This window comes from Copadichromis virginalis, linkage group LG6 (assembly GCF_057382275.1).
Source record: "Copadichromis virginalis isolate Kocher_CV1m ecotype Utaka linkage group LG6, C_Virginalis_male_GT1.1, whole genome shotgun sequence".
Lineage (NCBI taxonomy): Eukaryota > Metazoa > Chordata > Actinopteri > Cichliformes > Cichlidae > Copadichromis > Copadichromis virginalis.
The window spans coordinates 34,781,808-34,808,424 of record NC_140623.1 but is presented as its reverse complement, the minus strand read 5'-3'; the positions used below and the strand labels follow the sequence as shown (position 1 = coordinate 34,808,424).

The 26,617-nt window shown below is 39.3% G+C and overlaps 1 protein-coding gene across 2 annotated transcripts; it reads right to left on the bottom strand.

The window, feature by feature from the left end:
* Positions 1–3,105: 3,105 nt before the first annotated feature.
* armh3 (armadillo like helical domain containing 3) lies at positions 3,106–26,617 on the bottom strand. Of its 2 annotated transcripts, XM_085460125.1 has the most exons (26): positions 26,513–26,617; positions 25,198–25,307; positions 25,046–25,102; positions 24,533–24,679; positions 23,528–23,635; positions 23,272–23,364; positions 23,107–23,181; positions 22,912–22,998; positions 22,080–22,136; positions 21,911–21,954; positions 21,293–21,400; positions 19,310–19,385; positions 18,223–18,316; positions 16,404–16,505; positions 16,158–16,216; positions 16,000–16,065; positions 14,616–14,685; positions 14,412–14,472; positions 14,232–14,320; positions 12,113–12,195; positions 11,677–11,803; positions 11,466–11,541; positions 9,510–9,588; positions 5,415–5,531; positions 4,073–4,196; positions 3,106–3,993 (listed from the first exon to the last, which is right to left on the bottom strand). In XM_085460125.1, exons 2-25 carry the CDS (start codon positions 25,297–25,299, stop codon positions 4,104–4,106), a joined length of 2,070 nt encoding a protein of 689 aa, XP_085316251.1. In that variant the 5' UTR covers positions 25,300–25,307; positions 26,513–26,617; the 3' UTR covers positions 3,106–3,993; positions 4,073–4,103. The 2 variants fall into 2 exon arrangements, with proteins under 2 accessions (XP_085316251.1, XP_085316250.1); XM_085460124.1 differs by having other exon boundaries at positions 3,106–4,196.

The following is a 26,617-nucleotide window of genomic DNA, read 5'->3' as shown; positions in this document are numbered from 1 at the left end:
TTGCATCTCAGACACCTAAAGGTTTTAAGCAGTTGTTTAAGAAAGGACAGAGAAGCAGGAGGTGGTGTACCACCACTGTCTTCTTTTGGAATTTCTAATCATCTGTCTTTCTTCAAAATATTACAAAAAAAGAAATGTGTTTGGTTTGGTAGCAGTGCTTTTGTGCTTCTTTATACTAGAACATGTCACAGCCTTCCTTGTGTCATGCAACAACTTGTCCCAAACTGGAAATTGTGATAATGTTAGGTATAAACCTCACAGTTAACTTAACATTGGACTGTAGACAAAGCAAATGCCACTGTAATGGTTCCTTTACTCATTAAACAAACAAAAAAAACAAAATAGAAAGTTAATATTTTGAGTTTTCTAACTTTTATTACATTAATATATAGCGTATTTTTTCTGAATTTCAAGGTAAAGGATAAGATTGTGTTTGATGTGATTTTTACTGAATGTGAAGATGAAACTGACCATATAATATACACTCACAGGCCACTACATTAGACACACCACTTCAAATTGGTTTGAGTATTTCAGAAACTGCAGATCTCCTGTGATTTTCCCACACAGTCATCTCTAGGTTTATAGCGAAAGGGCTGCAAAAGAGGAAAAAATCTAGCGTGTGATTGTTCTCTGGAAGAATGGACTGCCCCGAGCTTCGAGTCTCGACTTGTGCTATAACATTTGGAAGGTAGGGTCAGAGTGAATCCATGGATCCATCCTGCCTTGTAAAAGTGGATCAGGCTGCTGCTGGTATAATGGTGTGGAGAAAATTCTCTTGGGTGACTCTGTACCCCTTAAGTACCAACTGAGCATTGTTTAAAAACCAGTGTACCCACCTCCTGCTTGATGCATCTTGCAGGATAAAATAACATGGCAAACATTTGAGTTCAGTAACAATGACTGTAGTCAGATGATCTCCAGCCAGGAGGTCTCAGTCCAAGAGCGTACTTTCTTTCTTGCTGTGAGGCGACAGTGCTATCAACTGGATTCATTTTTTAAATTACAGCATTAATGACATCAGTCAAATTGATCTATAACAAGTTTGTGAGAGATTGCAACTATAACTGTAACAAAGTGTGCATAAATGGTGATTATTTACACTTTCATCATACCTTCACTGATATTTTTAAATATCACAGCAATCATCAATCAGGTGATCATACAAAATAAAATCACCTGCCAAATCTCTGCTAGTTGCACAACAACAGTGGGGTGCTGGGGTCACCATCGTCTCCTCAAAGGTAGCTGTGACTCTTTAACTGCTTGGTGTTAATTATTAATGGTAAGTGCTTCTTTCTATTTTAACTTCCACTCATACAAATCAACTCAATAGTTTTCAATTTTAGGCCCAAATGTGATGCAATATTTATGCGTTTTGAGGCAACAGTCACTTTCCTTTCTATTCTAACCGGCCCTAAACACAAACAAACCTGAAAATGCTCAACATGAATAACAGGGGCGAGCAACATTTCCTGTTTCCACAGTGCCATCATTACTCAGATACAGCATGCTAATGCCACAGAGTTTACCTAAAACCTGATTGCAGGTTATGAGGACAATATCACTACAGCTTACTAGTTCTCTGATGTGCACCGCTGCACAAGTCACTGATGAAACACACTGCATTGTAATTAAGATCGAACAGAAGTGCAGAGTCACTGTAAGTAATTCCACTAGGGACTTTGTGGGCTGCATTAAGATGGTCCAGAGTAGCTATAATTTGCCTATGTGTTATGTATGCTGTGTACACTGAACTTTTGTGTGCACTGTGTGTGAATTCAGTAAACAAGTCACATCTGATTTAGGAGCAAAGACAACCAGCAAGCAGCTTTAATGCCATACAAGTCAAACCAAACAGCAGAGCCAGAGGCTGCGTATTAACTCGGAGTTAGCTTGGTATCAGATTGATTACATCTTTTGTTTTAAAGGAGTCCTGCAGAAAAAAGGCACACAGTCCGTGTGCCTAAATAAATTTGTGATTAATTAACACAGTTGATAGGAACCCCTTTCCCACAATGGCGTCATCTGAGCTACCAGAAGCAGTCAAACACAATAATAAGTAATACAAGCCCTCAAGATGTATTCACAGACTTCTTATGCTATGAGTTGGATGATGATGAAGGAAAAAGGAAAACAATCAGGAATCTCCTGACAGAAGGATCATGTCTGTTTCTTGCCTGGTGTGAAACTAACTTCCAGCAGCAGGGGAGAGAAGTTTTAAGAAAGCAAGTCAAGCACTACCTTTATTGATTCGTCTGGACTTCTTTATCACAATTTCTACCATCCTCCTCTCTGACCTCTGCTGGTGTTGTTTGTGCGAGCCTCAGGGTGCAGACATCATTAGGAAGTAGCTGGAGGACAAAGTTTATCAGAGATACTGGCTAATTAGTTTCACAACATGAAGGGGCAAGAAGGGTAAAAGGCGGAACAGCGAGACTGGAGCAGGAAAGTTTCCACTTTCTCACCAACTATGACCTGATAATACGTTTATTCAGCAGCAGACTATTGATTTTTTGTTTTTAATGAACTACTTCCACATCTCTGCTGTTGCAACAAAACACATTTTACATTCTCATTATATAATCAGGTGTGTGTCTCATTTTCACAGACTTGTTCCCACAGTTTAGAATAACAGGCCTGGTACATGTGAGACCCAGAATCACATTGCATCTCTCTGACTGATTATCATGTTGCAACTACAATCATACATCAGGATCGTTGCATTCAGTCTGATATATTTATTGCAGCTGCTGTTCTCATTTCATTTCATTTCATCCTCTAAGCTGGATTTACGGGGATTTTTATTATTATTTTTTATTTTGAAAAATGTGTGTATAAAGATGATGTCATACCTTCTACATAAATTCATACACTGCTAGTTTGTCCCAGCAGAGTGCAGTAAATATATCAAATACTCTGAAAGAACCATTAATTTTTCCTGGTTTCTTTTTTTTTTAATCATTCACATTTCATATTTCTTGCAGGTGACATGAATTCTGTCCCCTACAATTCAATGTTTCTTTCATCAGTTAGCACTTCGGCAATGCGACCAACGTCACAGATCCTCAACGATGTGTGAAAACAGTCAAGAGGAATCACTGATATAGTAGGAAACCAATCTTTATTTAAAAAAGAAACATAAATATACCAACAGAGGTTAGAGGTGAAGGAAAGAAAGAAGACCTTTCAGGTAAAGAAATTGCATAATTCAGATCAACTTTCAAAAATATAAGTTCAACTGTTCTGAAAGAAGAAAAGTGAGTTCAAGAGCGCATACGCATGAGACTATTCTCACTAAAGACCTTGTGTGTGCCAGAGACACAACAGCCATGATGACATTACAGCTCATTTTGTTTCATTAATAAACAGTTTTTCTTCTAAATGATAACAGCTCACGTCAAACACATTCAGGTCATTTGTTAAAATAATGGAGACGTGAGTAACAGTAGTGAGTGTTAGTATTGGCTCTCATCAAAAACAAAAATAAAAAGCTTTCCGTCACTTCAAAGCATCCTCAGCTTGCTCTATCCCCTCAGCAAGTAAGTACATAAAAATACTCAAATTCAATCTTGAACATGTAGAGAATGAATTTAATACTCGCGCAACGAGCACTGATCGGAAAAGAAAAGGCTAATGCTCTAATTCAAGAGTACAGTAAGATTCACCAAACTCAAAACGGCTCAGCATCACCATCACTAATGTCGTGAAGGACAAACTGCTAAACAGATGATTCAGAAAATGTGATTAGACACCAGAGGACTGAAATACTTTGTTTTACTACCATAATCAAAACTTTTAAGTGTCAGTTAACAGTCCAGCCAATACTGCTGATTGCACGTGAGGGACCAGTGCAATATGGGCACTTCTTCAAATCAGCACGAACATGAACAAGCACAAGGAGCAAAGTCTGGAGAGTTTTCAGGCCTGTCCTTAAGGTGCATCCAGCCTTTAAGTGTCTCTGCAGGATCCCCCGATCCAGTTCACAGGACACTGAAGATGAGAAATGATTTATGGAAAGAACCATCCAGGATTGTTATCGTTTCTGTTGCATGTGTTAAACTATATTTACACATCCGTGTTGAAGGGAGTGTGGGTGTTTCTCAGGAGATGGTGGAGAACTCTTTGAGCAGGACGTCCTGACTCAGCGTGTTCAGGGAGACGTTCTTCCTCACATTCAGGCTGATGGAGCGCACCTGGGGACACGCACATTTATTACAAGGCTTTATGTTTGTGTAAAACATCTCACTCCACTCACAACAACCTCTCTTCATCAACACGTTAACGACAGCGACAAATTAATTTATGGCACTGACAATAAATACATCATCCATTCATTTTCTTCCACTTATCCAATTCAGGGCTGCGTGAGGTTGGAGCCTATCCCAGCTACGATAGGGTGAGAGGCAGGCTACACCAGTCTAACACACTTATGTACTGTGCAATTTAGATTCACCAATTAACCTAACCCCACTAACTATCTTCAATAATTGGGAGGATTTTGGTACCACTCCATGGAAGGTGTGTTCTGACCACCTGCATTTGCCAGATATTTTCACACAGACCTCAACTGCTGCACAAAACAGGCATAAACTTTTCTTTCCACCCAAGTCTAACATGGAGGATTATCAGAACTGCAGTCCTCTGAAGGCTTCACAGTTTCCAATCCCAGAAGCGGTGCACTGGGCGAGGTGAAGCAGGAGCTGTAGTATGTTTGTTTTCCCTTTAGCATGCACAAGCTGTGCACCGTGAATCTGATCAGCAAGGTAGCACTAACAATGTTAAATTATACTGCAACATCCTGAGGAATCTGAGGGACGACATTCAGTGCACGCAGATCGCTTAGCCTCCTTTTGGTATTTCCCCAAAATGAAATTAGATCCAGTGTGTGTGTCGCAGAGGCTCGCAAGAGCACAGAATGAGGCATTCACAGAGCAATATAATAACTGTACTGGAAGTGGTCAAAAGGTACGCAAGAAGATACCTTGAAGAGGAGATTGGCCCTGTTTACATCAGGCAAGATGCTTAATTTTTTGATGGGAGTCCTGAAACTTTATAATTGCCTCTTGTCTAAAAAACAGAAATTAAAACCTCACTAATAGTGCGCTGAGCAATCACCCTCTACCTTCTAGCTGTTGTGTCAATGTGCACCTTTTCTGCTACTTCTGCCTCGTGTCTTGTACTTTCTCCATTAATTTTATAATGAAACAAGCTGGCAAGTAATGGTCTTCCTTAAAAAAAACACAGTAAAATCTGAGAAAATGTTTCTAACACTCCTGAGAGACAGATTTTTGATCATTCTGAGTGAAACGCTGCTTGAGTCAAACATTAGACTGGATGCACTTGAGAAAGAGTTCAAATGGAGTGTATAAAACCCTGAACACTCAAAACAAACCACCCTCCCTCTCTCTTACCAGCTCCTTGAAGAAAGCAGCCTCTTTGGGCTGCTCAGAGTATCTCTCAAACTGGTCCAGGCCATCCTGCAGTTTGAGGGTCAGTGTGTCATAGTTGGACCGTACCACCTCCAACACCTTACAAAAAGATCAGACAAACACAAAATGAAATTAAGTCTCATGTGATTCTCTCAACTGGTTTTTGCATTGTACAGCGAACACTGGGAATGGTTACAGAGCAGTCAAAAATTAATTAGTGTTAAATACTTTATTCCCACACTTTTATTTATGAGGGATCAAGTAGTGTTTCAGAGTTGCAACGTAACATTTGGTTCCTCTCCGACTTTTTCCAGCGATAATGTGCCTCACTGTAATGAACCGTTTCACGTGTCATTTAGAAAAATGAGGTTTTATTGACGGATTTCACTTAATTTAAGTTTTATTTCTTCTGTCCCACTTTCTCAGTGCTGTCCGCGCCTTCAGTTGGGACTCTAACAGGCTTATTCAACTGCAGCTGCTTAATTACTTTGTTGTTGAGCGGACTGTTAAGACTCACGGATTAAAAGCATTTTCACAATGAAAGTTTCAGGCTACGAATAATGCAGAATCGTCACTGGTGTGTATAAACTGTGGTTACGTATGCAGAGGAAAGAGTTGCCTCAGCTAATGTCCAGCTGAGATAAGAAGACTGGCTAAAATCAGAGGTAATTATACAGAGATTCTCCACACCTTTCAGCTGTGAAATAGCCACTAAGCAGACCTTTTTCTTTTTTTTTTTATTAATGCTCCAGAAAGACTCCACACGGCATGAAAAATTCACAGCAAAGAACATGAGCTGCACTTTGTCATGCTTCTCAGAAAGGCTCCACAAACATGAACACTCATACATTAAACACCCATATGTTAACTTACATTTAGGTCTTATTTCATTTATACATAACATAATTCTCTTTTAGCCATGGCAGCTTATTTACTATCCAGCTGAATCAACATTTTTAGACTTATTAAAGGCTGAGACCTGAAGAGCGTTCTCTAATAAATCTACGACTCTGCTTGTGAATAAAAAGTGCTGTTGTTTTTACTTCAACCTCTGGTGGTACACTGATGAAAAATTCATACCCATATCTCTCTCTCGCTCCCTCCCTCTCCATCTCCCTCCTCTCTGTATGAAAAAGCGGTGGAAGGTTTGAATAGTCAACCAAACTAATGCAAAAAGAAAAAGTAAAGAAGAAAAAAACCAAAAGATATAACAAACTGTTCAGAAGCAAAAATGTTGATATAAAGTAAAGGAAAAAGGGGGAATTAAAGGAAAGTGTATGAGGTTGTTAGAAGGGGTTGTTGCTTGTGCAACTGTTTCAGTGTCTAAGCAGATACGATTGTGTGCACGCAGTTGTCACTGTCTTTATCTTGATGCATGGACTAAAAAGCAGGTTTTTAATGTGTTTTAACTCTAGTATTGTAGTCCAGTTTCGTACTTTGTGTGAGGAACAGAGCGTACAGCAGCTTGTTTCAATGCTGCATGTCTCTGGAGGCCATCCGTCTTCTGGTGTCACTGTAGAGAGTGAAGTCGCTCCAGAGGGCTGGAGAGCAGGGGGTTTGTGTGTGTTGGTGTGTGTGTATGTGTGTTTAGGACAGTATGCCAAAAGACTGAGGGATCAAAATTCAAAGTTTCTTTCAGTTCACTGAAAAACAAAGAGCAAGGGACAGAAGCAGACAAGAGAAAAGTAAAGAGCTGACTCTATAGATGTCATGTGTTCCTGCTTTCTTTATCTCTGTTCTGCTGCATATATGTGAGTCACCGGCTGCATACAGCTACTGAAATGCTGCCCTGGCTGTGGCTGATCTTGTAATTTACAACCAGAGTAATTATTCAGCCGGCATAAACACACTAACCGAAATATTAATCCCAATAGTGACCATGTTCTTTCCTCCAGATTTGAGTTACAAATTGTAATTACTTTGTGCAGAGAAAGCACAATGGGCATTAATCTTAAAACATAAAAACACATAAAATTATATTAATGGCCTTTTATAATGTTTTAAACAGTATCCTGCAGAGGTCTGCACAATGTCGTTATGACAAAGCTGAGTCAGAAGGTTTGGACAGGTCTTGGCATCTTCAGCCTCTCACTGTCAGCGCGTGTTCATGTGTTCACACTGCTCTGCAGTTCATTCATTTACAACGCAGAAACGTGTTTTGGACAGCTGAGACGTGATGTGTTGTGCTTAAGCCAAGCCAGCCACATGTGTACAAAAGCAGTTAAAGCCTAAAATTAGGAGAAGACAAGTAAAAGGGGTTTTTTCCAGCGTTACTCTAAAGAAAATCATTTTTAAACATTTCCAGCTTTCCTCTATCTGTATCAATTTAACCGTAGTGGACAGCTGGAAATTGTCAGCTCTTAAAAACAATCAACTGACTTTTCAGGTCGACAGTCCACTACAGAGCTAACAAATACAGACAGACAACCAAACACAATCACATCCACACCTATGGTCAGCTGAGAATCACTGATCTGAAATGCCTATTTTATGGACTTTAAGAAAGGCAACCGTAGGGCTGTGTGATATGACCAAAATCTCATATCCCGATATAAGAATTCTATCGTCCGATAACGATATAAATCACAAAAATGTAACATTTTCTGTAAATTCTGTGAATCTCGGCCAGCTCGACTTGCGGGAAGTGTTTCCAGCTGCGCGTCATGTAGCTGGAGTCGAGTGTTTTAACCGATGCATGAAACTACACATTTTTAGACATAAATTGTAACGGCCGCCGTTTTCTTTGTGAGTATTTATTACACGGCGTGCTGCGGGGAAAAGCCTGTTCTAAGGTTTATTTTTTAGCACCTGGCGGCTCCTTTTTACTTCTAATCCGTAAATAATCTGCTCTTTCACGTGATTCAGTTTATTTTGAAAAGTCTCAACAGGATCTTGAGCTTTATTTTGAAAGGTTTATGTGGAACATAAACAAGCGGACACGCGATGGTGTTACCGTCGTTGTTGCTAACGACAAAGCATAAAAACAGGTGCTTGTCCGTCTGTAGTGTGGTTATATTAAATATAAAAGAAAGAGAGAACTTTAAGAAATTAATATAGCCACTACAGTGACCATCAAAACGATGAAAAAATATTACCGTAAACAGTTTATTTTGCGACACCACGAAACAAACGATAGCGTAAAATGAAACGATAGTTTTTATATCGTTATCTCGTTATATCGAACAGCCCTAGGCAACCGCAGCTTCAACCCAATCTTTGCTGTTCAACCCTTGCATCTAACGAAAAGGCTGTTAATACCAAAGGTGAAAAATAACATAAAACCAGCCGCAGCTCATTGACACCTGAGTTACCTTCTGGCTTTCCTCTTTGTTGTGAATAAATCTAGTAGATAAAAGCAGAGAGGTAATTGGAGAGAATAATGACCAAATCCATCAATTCTTATCAAGTACAAAAAAAACCAAAGTTTTTTTCCTGCTGTTTTCCATCGCGAAAGACTTCACACGAGTCTTAAATGGAACTTATAGAGCTCATATCAGTTCAGCCTCCTTCCAGTCCCGGCTCACGTATTTCCAAAAATTACTGTTTCAAAAGTCGCCCAGCGCTTCTGCTTAATGACTCGATCCACACTCTGTTTGTGTTTGCAAACTATGTGGAAAAATTGTCATTATTTCTACAAGAGCAGCTGCAGACACCAGAGAAATGGCAACATTTGCTGTATTTTATGTACAATAAAATCTCAAATGAGAATAACTCAAGCCTGCCTTTCAGTGTAATGTTTCCCTGAATCTGCCATGATGAGTCTGAAGCTCAGCGATGTGTGTGATAACAACTGCTTTTCTGTGCGTCTCATCACCATAACCAATGTTTGAGTCATTCATTTCTGCCACACTGCTGTAACTACGTCTTGATGAATAGGCTTTTTTCCCCCCAAAACAAAACTCAGTGAGCTTTTCCTCAAACACTTCAGCCTAGTTCATTGTTTACTGAGAAATTCAGAAGATTTTCTTCTGAAAGAACAAGAGTGACATGTCACTGGAGTTCAGCCCAAATGGCCCCGAGACGATATGGAAGTTCATTTTTATTCACATGCAACTTTTAGTCAGGCAAAGTGTTTACCTGCTCTTCTGACAGCTGAGATATGTGGTTCACTGCAGCGTATGACTCAATCTTGGGGTTGAAGTGGTTGATTATGGCCCTGGAAGAAAAACGCAAAAAACTTTTTAAATAAGAAATGGGAGATAAAGGGGATATCCATGCGCATGTATGTGTATGTTTGTTGAATGACTTAATAATTCAACTTCTGTCTCTAACTGTTTTATCCACCTAATACTTTGTTACAGTACATAACTGAGCTGCTCTATAGCAAGTTTCTTATCCTGCAGATTAACTCCAACTTCATCATCATGCACTGCAGCTGCTGATCTTAGCCCTTGTCTGAAGCCTTGGCGAGTTCTGTGTAGTGCCACATAAACCAGTTCTCCACCTGCTACAGCAGCTGTGAGCTTGAGTGCCAGGTGGAGATCCAGAGCTGAAGGACTAAAGAGGCAGGACTAGCACAGCAGGCAGCAATTATGAGCTACAATCAAACAAATATTCCACACTTGTTCCACTGTCTGGGACATGGGGAAAAATAAATTAGATGGTTTAATGTGGAAGAATCTTTCTAAACTAATAGTACAAAAAGTTGAAACAGAGTCGTGACCCAAAACAAAGAAACAGTGCCAGTCTAAATGTACTATGACACTGGCCACACTGCAACCCGTCCGATGTTGTCCCAGATTAAAAATGACCAATGCAAAAGAGGTTCAAAGATGGGAGAAAACAAAATGTTTTGGATGATTTAAGAGGTAACTCCTGCCACAGTCTATCTGAGTTATGTCAAGAAAAGCATGTTTGTGTGATGCATCCTCCAGATTTTATCAAGGGCAGCTCAGAATGGAAATACATAGCAGAGGAAGAACAGCTGTGCCTCTTGGCCCCAGTTCAATAGATATAATCGGCATATAGGCTACAAGGATCAAACCTGATATCCTTGACAAGTTGTCTGAAATCTGCTGAAAGCAAGGATGTCCAAATACATTTGGCTATGATATGTGGAACAACATCTTATTTAGGTTCAAATAATAATTGATAATTAAATTATATTAAAGGTTTAAATATCTGAAATTTGTATTTTTTGACAAAACGTGTCTGTTAACAGAAAAGTCACCTCTGATACATGTCACTGTCTCCTTTATATTGTTTGGATACACCAGGGAATCAAATCTAAATTCAGAGGCAATCTTCTCCATCATTAGCATTTATTTCCGAGAAATAAACTGCTTTAAAGCTCAAGTATGAGTTGATGCACTAAGCACAGCTGAGAGATTGAATGGCTTATTTTGTACTGGCTTTGGCTGCGTCATATATCAAACAGATTATAGTGACAAACATGCAGAGGATTCTCGGCAGTGGTAATTCTGCTGTCATTTATGTATGGGAAGCCAGCCTATAGTGGAAAAAACAAACTGAGTAAAATGGGTTTGGTCCTTTCATTTAAGTTCATTATAAGACCATCTTCTGTGAATCTTTAGAATTCTGTCTTCGTGTATTTATTCATCCATTCTTTCAACATTTACTCCTGTTATACTCCCAGCCTTCACTTCAGCTCTTCTGATTGCCTTTTTACACAGGGATGCTGTTCTATCAGGAGCCCACTGCATTTGCTAAATCCTCTAGGACTATCCTGTTCATACGGCTGCCCTCTGGGGCCTTCGAGCCAGGGTGACCTCAGAGGATCATCTCCCCAGAGAAGATGGAGGAGGAAAGGGAGATTACAGGGAAAAGATTTGAGGAAGAGACCAAGTACAATATCTGTGTGAGGTTGGGGTGAAGGAGATAAAAGCTTAAAAATTTATAAAATAGAGGGGCCTAGGGGACTAAAAAAAGTCAGATGGTAGAGAACCCAAATTACGGCTCTGAAGACTTCGCTCACTTTCAGCTCCCTTCAATCCAGTATGACTCATTTCTCCTTCTTAGGATACAGAAATCAGAGTAAAGAGTGTGAGTGCGGGTGTGTGGCTGTGTGATTACCGAACATTGACAAGGGCATGTGTGACTTTACTGGCTGCCTCCTTCCACTGGCCTGTGTTAGTTGAAACTCTCAAAACTGGAAAGCAGAATGACAGAAATACACAAAAATCATTTTTAGGATTAAGGCTGTATAAAGATGGCTGTGCGTATTAAATAGTTCAGGAATGCTTTAAAAGAAATAAATTAAAAACTCAAGCATGAGGTTACATACCCATGCAGTAGAGGTTGTCGAAGACCTGATGCATTCGTACGATTTCGTAGTACAGCTCGTCGTAGCTGTTGGAGGTGGGCAGGAATGTGTCGCCGTAAGTTATGAACATGTTGAACAGGTTTACTACCTGGATAAAGTGACACACACTAGGATTAGCTGAGCATTACATTTATAGAAAGTACCCAACAAGAGAAAAATAAACCAAAAAGAGGATTTATAAAGGAAAATTACATTTACACCACATCCGTTTGGTGCTTTTAATCTCCTTGGACAAACATAAAATTTGTTTAGATTCGTGGTTGAAGCGCCACTACTAGAATCTGTCTTCTTACTAACTCTCACACATACAGCATCTCTATTAAACCAATCCTCACTGTGGTTTGTGGTCTGGTCCTGTGCCTCCATGTGTTTTTTTTTAACAGTGTATGATTCTCACCAGCAAGGCCAGATGAAAGATGTTGTGCTTGGCCAGCAGTGTGGTCTCATTTGACAGCAGGAACTTCAGCAGGTTGATGAGAGCTAATGCAGAGGGAGACATGCTTGCATTAATGAAATACAGAGGAGTGTTGCTAATCGTCTAGCAGCACAGGCATATGGCAGCAGACTGCTTTCCTTAGTGTGCAGCTTTATTAAGGTAGATAATGGAATCACAGGAGGGGGGGTCTTTCAACACCAAATCTAGCCTCTTCACGGGCTTTTATTGAGGCAAACAATCCCACGAGAAGAACCAAAATGTGCACGCACAAAAAAAGCTCCAACACGAGTTGGCACAGCAACATGCTAAAAGAAGACAAACAATCGAATTCATTTTTCTCTCCAGTGTCATTTCATGGTACGCTATTATCTCCACCAGGAAAAGAGAGTCGGGGTTATTCAGGGAATTAAGCTGATTATTGGTCTGATTAGAGGAATCTGTATTCTAATGAGACACAGCGCGATGAGGCCATTACAAGCTGAAATGTTATCCTATTGTTTGTTGACCAGGCTGAAAACAAGGCCACGAGGATGGATTGTGCTTTCTTTAGAGACTCATTATCTGGTTTCAGTGATGCAGTACATTTACAAAACAACACTTTAGAAGAAAATTGTGTTTGTTTTGCAAAAGCAGGAACTATTTGCTCAGCTCGTGAGGTGATATATATTTAGCAAATCAAACATTTTAAATTAGTCATATGTTGTCTCTCAGGTCATTTAAACCTAGGTTAAAAGTAACCTGTTGAGCATTTACTTATTTTCTGGTATATACATCAACAGTCATGTGAAAAAGAACTTTTCACAGGACTCTAAGTAAATACACCCAATGATTCAATAGCTTGTAAACCCACCTTAAGCTGCAATAACTTCAAATTTAACTTCAAATTCATTTTCAGTTTGACTTTATCCATCTCTCAAATCACTGTGGAGCAATTTTGGCCCACTCTTCTTTGCAAACTTGGTTTGGTTCAGTGAGGTTTGTGGGCATTTGTTTATGCACAGTTCTCTTAAGCTCCCACCACAGTATTTCAGTTGTGTTGAAGTCTGGACTTTGAATGAGTCACTGCAACTGCACTGCCTTGACTCTTCTTTTTTAAGCCATTCTGTTGTAGATTTGCTCCTTGCTTGAGATCATTGTCCCGTTTCATGAACCAAAATGTTTAACTGTTGGGCAGAAGTCCCTACATTTGACTCTAGAGTATGAATACTGTTGAATACTCAACAACCGCAAGGTGCCCAGGTCCTGTCCCTGCAAAACAAACCAATATCATCATCCCTCCACCACCATGCTGACAGTTGGTATGAGGTATTTGTGCTGACATGCTGTGGTGTTGCGAATTACGACCAAACATCCCCACTTTAATCTGTTCTCTCCAAAGAACATTGTTCCAGAAGTCTTAAAATCTTTGTTCAGATCCAACAGACGCCACGTCACCATTTCTCCTGGCAATCCCTCTGAATAATCCATATTTGCACAGTTTTTTCCAGCTGCACTGTCATGAACATTAACATGCTACATGCTGAGGCGTGTAGAGTCTCAGATGATCTTGGGTTAAATCTACTTGAACGTTCATTCGTGGAAAGACTGCGGTATTGTGTTAACACACCTGAATGCGCCATGCAAGCAAATACCTCAAACTTCTGCTGTTATAGAGGTGGTCATGCTTGCAAATGATCAACAATCAAGTGCATTTGATTAGCAGCACCTGGGTGCTACTTACCTTCTAAACTCTAAAAGCAGTAAGGGTGTACTTATCTACTATCTAAAACGTATCTACTTATTTCTGTGAAAAGGTCATAAATTGGAAATTGTTCTTCAGAGCTTTGAGGGACTGTGCTTTGAGCTAAATGGTATTATCAGCTCACTAATTCACAAAAACTGGGATGAAAATGGAAAAGCTGAGATTGACTCTAAAATACAAGGACACTGGGATTTAAATTATGAGATAACCTGTGATATATAAAAAAACAGCAGGCATTTCATTAAATTCACCTTATTTCACCCTGAGAAATAAATCCTATCTGAATGGGGCTTTTTTTCTGACAAACAGTACATAAGCGAGAAGATGAGGTATCATTACCTGACCAAAGCTCTCTCCAGGTGTAGTGTAATCTGATTCTACATTTCTTTTGGTAACAAAGGAGTTTGTGGATGATCTGCACACAGCGCCTGCACAGGAAATAAGACAAGAAACTCTGATTGAATCGATTTGATGATGGATGAGTCATAATGATATATGTGTAATTTAATGTGTTCTCACAGGTATAAATCCATGGGGAAATCCTTCATCATGTGAGTAACAATAAACTCCACCATCAGATCTGCACAAAAGATAACTGTTAAAATGCATGACCTTTGATTGCATAATAATGAGGTTTAAAACTCAGAAGTTAGGCCTTACAGCTAACAGATATCATTGCTGATTTGAATCCATAGTAAACAAGTGTTAAAACACTCTTCTTACCTAGAACAGCGCACACCAGCGGCCGTGACGGGATGTTCTTGTCCACTGCTTTTTTCCTGTGCCTCATAGGCTGAAAAATATAGAAATAGAAAAATATGTTAATATGCACAGATACTCTGTAATTTTAATAATTACAACTGTACAAGACAAGCCTACTTTGCAGTTTTGGAAACAGTTTTTACAGCTGTATGTTATTTATTGTTAAGTGACACAGAACAGATAATCAGCAGACACTAAATAACAGTCACAGTCAGAAACTGACAGCATCTGCACGGGTATGTAATCCTTCAAAGTACAACTTTTAAGAGAGTAACTTTATTTGCAACTCTATTCCTTCCATCTTAGTGTCGGAGTTCAGTCACTGCCTATCTCATGTTTTGCCAGATATCTCACTGGCCAGGTTGCTTTTGTGCTATATGTCAATTTCATTTAGCTGTTTTCACAAAGAGGATTTGTGGGAGGTACTCCAATTCTACTGTTTTGAACTGTCAGCAGTCCTCCTTCTGGTCTGGAGATCAGTGAGCAAGAGGGCCACACTAACCAGAATCTGTAGCAGTGGGCAATTTTTCCATGCACTGCTATTCTGAGCTCACAGAGGCTGCAGAGAAGAACAAGGTCTACAGCCGCCAGCTGAAGTCCAAAATGATGGAGTCTGAGTTTAGCTACAGAACGAGATTCACTCAAGAGCTGATTATATGTTTCAGTTGACAAAACTAAAACAGTTGATACCTCCAACCAACTGCAGACACCATATACCACACCCAGTGTCCACACTTGAAATGCTCCTATCTTTCTATCTAACTATCTTTGATGCACAAGAGGAAGCAATCAGATGGAGTAATATCAGGCGAGGGAAGACAAGTAGGGAGTTAAAAATATCTTAGTAGGGGGAAACGAACCAGCGCACATTTTTAAAGCGTACAATTCACTGTGCCACTGTGTAACATTTAGATTCATCTGTGCTGCAAGATGTTATAATAGAACATGCAGTAAAAAGTCTGATCCTAGGGAATGAATTCAGTTTTCAACCCCCGGGAACAATCAAAAGAGTGATGATCACGGCCTGGGTCACCATCCTGACCTGATGTGTCCCCTTAGAGTGAAACATCTTCCACTGACAGTGCAGGTTTATTACATTAACACTGGGCTATTCACAGAGACCATACAAATGACAAATGTCCACACCTGTCTAACGCAGATCCCAGTGTTGACCGTGCACTGTCACACAAAATCCTGACTCAGGAAAGTTACTTCTCACACCTGTTCATGGAAATGACCATGATGTACGCTAATCACGCATAACAGAAACAGGCTGGACTTTCGGATCGCACCTTGTAATTACTTCTGTCCTCACTGAGTGTCACTCACACGGCCATGAACTCACCATTCGATGGAGACTGACTCTGAAGTTCATATTGTCATCATGAAGAAAGGCATCAGCATACTGGTCCTATCGTACAGGGAAGGATTAAAAACAAAGATGGTCAGGTTGATGGAGAATGTGGTCGGTGGCATTTGTTGCAGGACGGTAGGTTCTCATACCTCGGCTATGCAGGTGAGAATAATCAGGCACAGTCTGGCGCTGTTGAGTCGGTGCTCATCTTTGAAAACAATAACAGATAAAAGGACTAAACATAAACAACCCACAACATGATGACAGCTATAACAGTTTAATAATTTGGGGGGGCACTTTAGGACAAAGATGAAATTAAAATTACCAGAATGAATGATTATAAGAAGGTAGAGTAGCAGAGACCAAGAGAAAGAGGATTTAAATCTTTTTGTTACCTTTTGTATCCTGCATTACAATGGAAGCATACTTGAGGAAGGTGATGAGAAGGTTGCTGGTCTGCAGGTTGGGATCCAGAGGCAGTTCTGGGTTGCTCATCACTATAATGCAAATGTAGAAATGACAGTACAGATAAACATCATCACTAGGGTAAAAAAAAAAACAAAAAACAAACACACACACAGTCAAACTAATTTCCTTGTTTTCAGATTTACTCTGAATCCAGAAAACAAAAGAGTTGCAAAAAAGAAATTTTGAAGTTAGTCCCAGTCTTTAAATTATGACTCTCCATGAAACCTGAGCCCATCTTAAAGCCACCATTAACAACAGCATGACACTGAAACAACAGCTGTCTTGATGCATGCTCAATCATCCAGGTAAGTTAATCCCAAAAGGTTGATTCTGTTCATCTGGACGTAGCTGTTTGACCTCACAGCCCAACTGTTCATTCAGTGGGTTGGTTTCAGTCATTGTGCAAATGTACTGTTTATATGGTTGGGGAATCCTGCAGTCAGCTGAGACTGAAGAAATCACTTGGATGAGTGACAAAACGTTTCTCCCACTGAAATTGCTACGTCCAGATGAACAGACTCAGCCTTTTGGGATAAAACAGCAGCTAACTTGTTTGGGTAAACGGAGTGTTCATTCACGCACAAAAAGTAATGTGTTTTTGCCATTACTGTAGCTACTGTATTTAACTGTGCAGTCTAGACAAGCATTTTCATCCATTTAAAAATCTCTGCTCTCTGAAACATACAGCTTGACTCATGGTTAAATGATGAGCTGGTCATGTCCCTCCACCCCACAAAACCCTCCTGTGTTTCCTTCTTCCTCAGCACACAGCAGGCATACCACCAAAAAAAACAAAAAGATTTCACACCATCTATCGTGTGAGGCTCGACTGTAGAAGGAAATGCATATTCCTGACATGTGATTACAAGGCACATGTATGTTCCACACAAAAGACCTCAGGGCTGACGCTCTCTCAACTTTTCATGATGCACACTGCATGTGAAACTCTCATTTGTATTTGAAGCTGGAGGTTAATATTTTATATAGAAAATGGCTCTTGGGTTTGAAGTTATCCAGAGATAGAAACATGTACCTTTTAACAGTTACAGCACATGTGTATGCCAAATGAGCTGCTTTTCAATGTGCCAGCATCAACATACACCATCCACAAAAGCTGAAGTGGGAGCTATGAACTCCTTTTCAAAGTGAGATTAGTAAGCAGCTGAAGTAGCATTAATAATTCACTTATTAAGGTGTAATAAATCGAGTGTGTATTAGGAACTCAATTCTATCAGGTAAAGAGCACAAACTGTATTTTTTATTTCTGCCTCTTTGCTTTTGAGTGTTTAAAAGCAAACGTGAACAAAAGCTGCCAGATTCAAAGGGAGTGTTTAAAAATGCATATTAAAAGTTACGATTAAATGGACGCAAAGAAGCAGAGACCATTAACGCTCCACAGCTTTAGAGACCTTTGCAGTGCTCTCGGCCTATTCAGGTGCTTTGAAGGGTCATTTTTTGTTATATCAAAGAAGACAAGGTTACAGTTTTTTAGGTTAAAAAACCAAATCCTGTAACTGAGTCTATTCAATCAATTTTCAACCTCCAGACAACGCCTTTAAAACGGTCTGTTGACTGACTACTGCGGTCAACAAATATTCTTTCTAGAAACTTTAAAATGTGCTCCCAAACAGTGATATAAAGCCAGTGAGAGTTGCCCTCCGAAACCAATGATTAATGCCCCTGACATCATGTAAGCTTTTCTGGGTCTACGCGTGTCTGAATCAAAATATTAAGTGTACGGCTTACTGTCAAGGGAGGGCGGCGTTGTGCCAAGTGGCGTCGTAGGGGTGGTTGGAGTAGTGGTGGTAGGTGTGGCGGCAATGTCGATCTCGGGATGGCTCTGTGGAAAGACATGACACACATAAAAACACCTCATTAACAGTGATTAACCTTGCCTAGAGTCTCATAATGTAAAGAAAAGCTGAGTCAGTGAGAAAACAAGAAGAGTAGTAGAGACAGATTACGTTTAGGAGAGTGAAACATCTACAGAACGATGCACTAATCATTCACCTAATCTCTTCATTTACCCTGAAATATGCAAATAAGCACAACACTGCAAAAAAGCAACACATTTGTGAGCTGGTCCTGAGGCTGCCATCTTATCCTTATTTAGGTCGTTAGCTCAAACGCTTTACTCTTATCAAGTCATTTATACTAAAAGAGCAAAACACATTAAATTGCAAGCAACTCCAATCTTTTCACTTCCGAAGCCTTTATATATGACAAATGCATGTAATTAACTCCCATAGTTAGTATTTTCTCTCTATAGTCTTTTTTTTTCTCTCTTCTGTTTCACTCACAACACATGGCTGTCCTTCCCCGGGCCTGGTTCTTTCAAAGGTCTCCTCATGATAAAACAGTTTTTCCTGTGCCCACTTATACATAAAAAGTGATGCCTGTTTCCGCTTCTACTCTTAACCACTGGTCTGCGCATCGGTCGTTATTGGCAAATCATCTCACAGATACCATGTGTAGCAGAAGATTTAAGATTAAAAAGATTTCAACCTCGAGAGGAGGTAAATGATAAGGTTTGCTAAAGATTAAATCATAAAACTCAAAGTTTTCTGAATTCTCATTGCAGTCTGAGAACCTCAGGAACTTTTGGACCTGAGGACCTTTGCTTAGCGTGAGGACCACCTGTAATATCTCTTTAAATTAAATCATAAATGAAGACAAGGTAGTTTCTTACCAACTTTCTGTGAGTTACAGTGCAGGCCAAAAGGCATCAACACACAAAATTACAGAAAAACTAAGGGGTGGAATAACTTTTACTTGACCTCTAACATCCAAAAGCTGTGAGCATAGAAGAACACAAAAAAGTGTTGTATGTTACCTGTGCCAAGACAGTGATGAAGTTGCGGTTGAGATGCACAGCCTCATAGAGTGCCAGCAGAATCGCCTCATTTGTCCTTGAAATGAAAGTTAAGTTAGAGAGAACACTTTTTTTATTGGATAAATATCCAAATTTTACAAAATAGTGGACTGAGCGTTGCAGCCTTTGATCCAGTCAAGCTCAAGGAACAACTGGAAAAGCACTCTGCTGCTCAAAGTTTCTTAACAACGGCTTCACGCATCAGCAGGTCACTTTTTTAATTTTCTGTGTCATTAACTACTGCACAATGTTTGAACAGAATAATAAATCATTTCCCAAATTCCCTCGTAATGCATTGTCCATTTTTATGTTGATAGAAATTGGGACATTAGTCATGTAAAACAACAGTGAGTATACTGATTATGAACACAAGTATTTGACTGCAGTTTTAAACATATTAAGTTAGTTGGCCTGAGCCAAACTGTCTGTACTAAACAATGCAACAGTTTTTATCTTCTACTTTCTTCAAAAACATCATACCATATAAAAGTTATATTGTCTACTGCTATATATTTTTCCCCGTCAGTCTAGACTAAATAACTCACAGTGAAAAAGTGATTATATACCAAGCCAAGAAGTCCAATAAACTTCCTACAACATCTGCTGTAAAGCTGTAGTGAGGAATAGACCAGAAGAAGCGTACAAATGATTTATAAACCCACAAGCACAGCAGCCCAAAACCTGTGAGATGCAAGAAATCTGAAACAAAACTTTTCCTTCAGTTCAGCATTAACTCAAAACTCAAACTAAATAGTAAAGTAAAAAAGGTGTAAGAAAAACCCCGACCCCTAACCCTAACGGAGAGATCAGAGAACCTCCTGAAGGAGGACAAAGCATCAGGCCTTGGTGGTAAACTAGCAAGACTGAAGTGACTGAGAGAATTATACAGCAGCTGACTATATATATCAGACTGATCTCAACACTCAGTTTCACAATGTTTTTCTACTTTTAGATCGGTATGATGTCACAGAGAGCGTGTATACCTACTATGGACATCTTAAGCACACATCTATGTCTGCGAGCCCAGAAGCCCCACCCACCTGTTGTAAAAATGTTCTGTTTGCAAGGGGCATCCAATGAGAACGAAGATGGCTTGGAATGGAACTTATTTCAGAGACAGCATTAACTGAAATGCTAAACTAAAGTCCAGTATAATACAAAGACTTTAAGTCTTGCAAGGTTCTAATATGGAACTGAAAATGAGCAACAAAGCAAGAGCAAACATCTGTATGCAATGATGGGCGTAGCTGCGGGAAGTTTATTGTTTTTTTTGTTGATGAGTGAGTATAGGGGTGGGATTTAATAAGTTTTCTTCGTCCCACTCCTTTTTCAGGCAATTTTTGTTTTTTGTTTTGTGCATTTTATGTTCAATATAGGTATTTGTTGTGCCTGAAAATGAACAAATAAATGAATGAATGAATGAAACAAATCGTCTAATCTGATGACACAAGCACTATTTCAGAGGAGCACTCGGTCTACTCATCACCTGAAAAATGGATGCAAATGGAGCAAAAGCAAAATTATAGTACCTTTGTCTAAGTGGTTTAGACAAAGGCCACAATCAAATGCTCCTGTGTTATTATGGCTTACTGGATGTGGACTGATGGGCAAAAATAGTGATTTAATTCCATGCAAGTCCATGCATCTAAATGATGAAATAACATGGCGAGATATCTAAAATTCTACCAGATAAATCTTGTTTTTATTAATGAAACTGAGGTTCTGACAAATGGACTTAAAGATATTAAAAACTATATGTAACACATTGTAAATATAACAGTAAATACTGGGTTAAACTTATTAATATCTGAGTGTCTTCCTTCTGTTTATAGTATTTCAGCCAACCTGTTCATTCGTACTCTAATTCTGTCCTGTTACTTTTAACTTGAGTATAAAGAACAATGAATCTGTCTGATGTAGGAAGTGAAACAGCTTTGCACTTACTGTACGGAGAGCTTCTCATCAGCATCTGCTATAAACATGCTGCCCACCATACTAGTGAGGGTAGAGAAGAAGCCACCCTGGTTCTCCTCCTCTTTGTCTTTGTACTGCCTAAAAAGAGAAAAAGACCAGATGGACAGAAAGTAGAAAGAACAAAAAAAGAGGAGTGAATGACAAATTAATGAAAGGCAGGTAAGCCACAAAAGAGAGCAATAAAAACAGCCATGCCTAACCTAACACACATTTACCTAACACCTCCTTTTGCTCTCTGCAGTTTATTATCTACGGGCAATCAGTTTATACACAAAAACAATGAAGTGCATTGAGCCACCATCCATCATTTTGATGTGTCTGTCTATGCACGCAGACAGACAAGACCTCCTTCACACACAGCATTTTAATATCTGAACCTTTCCTCATCCAAAAAACATTACAGACTCCCAAAGAAAGCTGTCAGATATAAATAACTAAAGCTATGAAGGCCTGTTTTCTTTTAAGGAGAATAGAAATAGAACATTTGCAGGATACATCAAACTAAACTGATGGTACCAACACTCTCAGCACACTATGTACTGCATCATTAAAAACACCTTTTTGACAGATGGAAGTTTTAAATCGCACCTGTTATATTCTGTCAGAGCTTGGTGGACAACCATACCCATTCCCTGGAAAAGAAAAACATTCAAGGTGTCAGTGAAAGCTTTGATTATCTGTCTGATGTAAAGACCACCTACATCAGGCTGGCTATTTATTATTCTGCAATTACAACAGCTAGTGACAGCATACTTACATCTAGTGTTGGTTCATCATCCACAATGGAGAGCTTTACAATGTATGGATTCACAGACTATAACAGAAAAGGAAAAGTAAATACTTTATTATTAAAGACCATGAAAGACCATTCTTTATTTATTATAACTTACTAACTCAAGAGCCTCCTACCCAGTATATACACTAACAACCTGCAACATTTAACTGGTCAGGCTAAGCAATGCAATGTTCAGAAATGCAAATAAAAATACATCATCCTTTTTGAAGGTTATTTTTCTTTCTAAAGGGTGAAAATATGGCGTCAAGAAGGGCTTTGGTACAAAAAATAATGTTTTTAAACTCTATACCAAGTGCAGAAAATGGATGCTGGAATATTATTCTTTTTGTCCCCGATGCACCCAAGATGGCATCCCAGTAAGACTACAAATAGAAACAGTCAGCCGGTAAAGTCACCCTGATGATGCATGAAGACACTGTTTTACCCCTCATCCACATTGGCTTAACTAATTAGAGTGTGGCACCATTAATATTCTGGAAACATGATTTAAAACGCCCGAGTTATTTTCTTCCTCTTAGTTATTTTTACCTATTATTCTCTACTGTTGCGGTGTTTAGAGACTAATAATTGCCTTTAACATATCTTCTCATTTTTAGACTTTACAGCAGAAGATACATATCAGTTTCCAGAAGGAGATTCGTCGGAGAACAGGAGGTTGATCTTTGCTTTTGGATACACAACCCGGTTCAGTCTCACATGGGTCTTATACTGGAGTTCATGACTATTGTAGAAAAAGCTTTATATGAAGAAACGCTAGCACAGTCAAAAGTCAGCATATGCACATCAAACAGACCTCATATTTTCTATAGTTCACCAGGAGAGCCAGAAGCACCACAGCATCATAACCATGCTGCCCTCTGCTGGATGCATCTGACAGAATCTGAGCAGGAAACAAACAGAGAGCAAAGATGAATAGACCAGAGCTGAGAGACAATTTCAAAATATAACTGAAAATCACAGAATTATATTTTCTATTCAAATGATTTACCTGAAGAATGGCTTCAAAGATGCTATTGATCATCACATATTCTAGTATAGTGTTCTGGCTAATATTGTCTGTTACCTGTAACACAATATTTCAACAGCTGTAACATTTTGTGTAACAGCAGAACAAGCATATCAAATGATAATTATCATACATGCTCCATCTCACCGTCACCAAACACAGCAACAGTTTGAGGCAAAGGCTCTTGAGACTCTCTGAGCTGTCTCCACAGAGAAGGCTGTCCAGTCTCTCCATCAGGTCCTGCAGGAGACACAAACAAAAGGAAGTGTATGAATGAGTAAAAAAAAAGCAACAACTCAACCCATCTTTCCCTTTACATCTTTATTTACTAATCGACTTCACTCAATTTCCTTTCTATTTCTATTTTCTATTTCTTTCTATTTTGGTTTAGAGTCTAACATACCTTCATCCTTTGCTCAGCCTTATCAAACCCCATGAGCATGTTGATAATATCAAACCCGGACGCCGACTTGTTCTTCTGGTGGACCCCTCGGAAAAGTGCACAGAGAGTCTGGAAGTAAAGGAGGACACATGGGCTGCTTAACACATGTTTCATGAATCGGCACGTCTGTAAAGCACCCCACATCATTTTGCATTGGTAATTTTTAAATGTTATGCAGATTTTCAAAGATTTACAGCAAGGGGAGATGCCTCAAAGGTGTGGAACATCAGGTAAATATGTACTATATATTTGAGTTTTGATAGACAGAAGTCATACTACACGGTAATGACTCTGCTGTGTTGTGACAGATCTATGGGCTTTTTGAGTGTGCTGTTTTGATTTTGGATTTTTTTTCCATGCTTGATGGTGTTTATGGTGAACTCTGCTATTGCTCCCTTTTCTGTTTAACCCAGCTTTTCAACCAATCAGCATTCAACTGCTACATAATGTCAGTGCCACCAGGCTACACTGTGTTGTTTTTTTAAGGGCACTGCAGGTGGGTACTTCTGCATTGGTTGCATACTTAAACTTCACTCTGAATAGAAAAAGACCTAAAAAGCAATACTGATGCAGGTCCATAAATCCTGCATGAGACAACAACAGTCATGGGATGATATTGTCGCTGTTACTGCATCAAGGAGAAAAATAGTTTTAGTATGTTTCATTATTTAACAGGGTTAAGCTTTAATACTGTAGTTATTATAAACTGCAATCATAACACCTCTATGCATATCAACACACTCATTATAGAATGCCATTAACCTAAATATTTTTTATTTTTTAAAAACCACAACACACATTTCCACATTTTTGTGAAATGATATTATAAAATAAAAATATGGAGTCAAGCTAACATAATTTATCAGTCAAAAGAAGCTAACAGCCTGATCAACATACTTAGATTGCTCCTAATGTGATGATTATATACACAATGTGCACGCAGTTGAAAATCCAGGTGACAGTTACCTGCAGGGCATTGACCACTTTGATCTGGTGCTCCTCTCCCAGAGCCTGAACGCAGTGGTGAAACAGAGAGTTGATGTTGTCTTGAATGCGCTGGACGTCCTCCCCATCCACACTCTCCAACTTTGACTCCAGGTACTCTAGGTTCACCTGCGGGTAAAAAAGATAAAAGTGTTGAGTGAAAGGCAAGGAGAATTAAACGTTAAGGGTGCATAAGTCATATAAAAGATTCACTTCAAAATCTCAGACTACTCTCCTGTTAAAAAAGCAATAGCCTAACCATTCATAGTAGAGAAGTATCACAATAAATGCAAATTATACTGCCTGGCAATCTTCAAAAGTCCTTATCTCTGCAGTATTTGGTTGCAGTGTATTTGATTTGAGCATCAGTACTTCCTCTTTTCTAAAGTATGCATTCTTTAAACTATGTGCATCACATCACTGCTGCAGCTTCACATAACCACAGAGTGCACTGTGAGAGATTTCCTGTTATGCAGCACACTTCTTTCTCCTTACCTTCATAAGAAACAGCTCATCCCAGAAACGAGGGTTATTTTTTGCTGGGTCTTCTTTCTAAATCAAGCAGAAATGACATTGTTAGCACTTGAACATAATGCATTTCTCAAAACTCTCAACATCGACATTGTTTGACTTTCTATGATACTCACTGCAAAAATCTCATCATACATGAGGACCACCTTCTCTTTCAAGGGCTTTTTAGAGGATGACGTCCTCCTCAGCAGCCCTGCCTTCTTCTCCACCTGAGACATGATTAAGTCTGAGAAGATAACCACAGTTAAAAGACATATATATTTAATGAGTATTTGTCTTCTTTTTTCAGCTGCTCCCTTTAGAGCAGATTATCTGCTTCCATCTCTCTGTATTCCTAGCTTTTTCCTTCGTCAAACCAACTCTTTGCATGTCCTCCTTCACTACATCCACGAATTGTCCCTGTGTTCTTCCTTTTTCCCCACCTGGTAGGTCCATAATCAGCATCCTTTGTACAATGTATCCAGCCAGCACTCTCCCTTTACCAGTCATAGTTCCAACATTTAAATTCCTCACCTCCACACTCCTGTCATTCCTTCTTTCTCGCTGTACTGAATATGCCTTCCCCCCTCTCCAGCACAGTTTTTACCTGTACCCTGCTGGTCAACAGCACCAGAGGTAGTTCTTGTTAACCCAGACTCCCCGACCAATCCAATATGGAAATCTCATCCTTCAAAATCTGTATGTTTGATTTGGTAAAGGATTTTATGCCAGATGTCCTCTGTGACCAAACTTAGGACTGGCCCTAGGAGTGCACTGGCTTGTGGAGCCACAATCGTCAATTGATTATTATAAAAACAAGGCTATTAATATTCTGTATTGTTTGAATAAAAGAAAAGATAAGAAACAGATAATAGTCTGACCTGTTTTTCAAGATTTCGTGCCTTTGTCCCACACCCTTTTTATAATGAACAGGTTATGAATGTAAGTATACAGTTTTTATTTAAGAAGTTATTTTCCCATAATCAGACCGAGTAATACGTTTAAAATGAACGTGCATTATCAGTTTGCATTGCCAACATCTTATGGGCTTGCATCAATTGATTATCTGAGTATCATATATCATATTGACATTTGCTCACACTGATCAGTATTAAGCCAACTGGACGTTGAAGTACTAGCTTGTCAGCTAACATTAGCTTGCTAACCACTGCCACCTAACTTGGTGGGATCAAGCAGTAAACAACAAACGGCAACACATCATGTAGCATGCACTGTTGTCCAGCAGACATCCGAAAAGCACTTTAGCGGTTAGGTCATTAAATGTTAATCTAATAAAATGCCCAGATTCCTCCCAGCTGAAGCTAACGCTACGTAGCTTAATATTTGTCACACAAAGATATTAACAACGATTTGGCTGTCAGCTGATATCTGAAAGGGATTATTAGCAACGTTACTGTGTTGTTTAGATTGGTGGCTGTCGTCTGTTCTTACCTCTATTAAAGTTTTAAAACCTATGCTGCTATTGCAGTTCATGAATTCTTGTAACAACAGTATCTGCTAGCATACAGTCAGTATCTGCTAGCATACGGCTGTCGA

Excerpts from the sequence above, each read along its gene's own strand:
- armh3 (XM_085460124.1), bottom strand. The coding sequence starts at position 25,299 with ATGTCTCAGGTGGAGAAGAAGGCAGGGCTGCTGAGGAGGACGTCATCC. Across the intron at positions 22,137-22,911 it reads TGAACTATAGAAAATATGAG|TCTGTGAATCCATACATTGT; the intron begins GTCTGTTTGATG and ends TTTCTGTTATAG. Across the intron at positions 4,197-5,414 it reads CTGCTTTCTTCAAGGAGCTG|GTGCGCTCCATCAGCCTGAA; the intron begins GTAAGAGAGAGG and ends GCGTGTCCCCAG.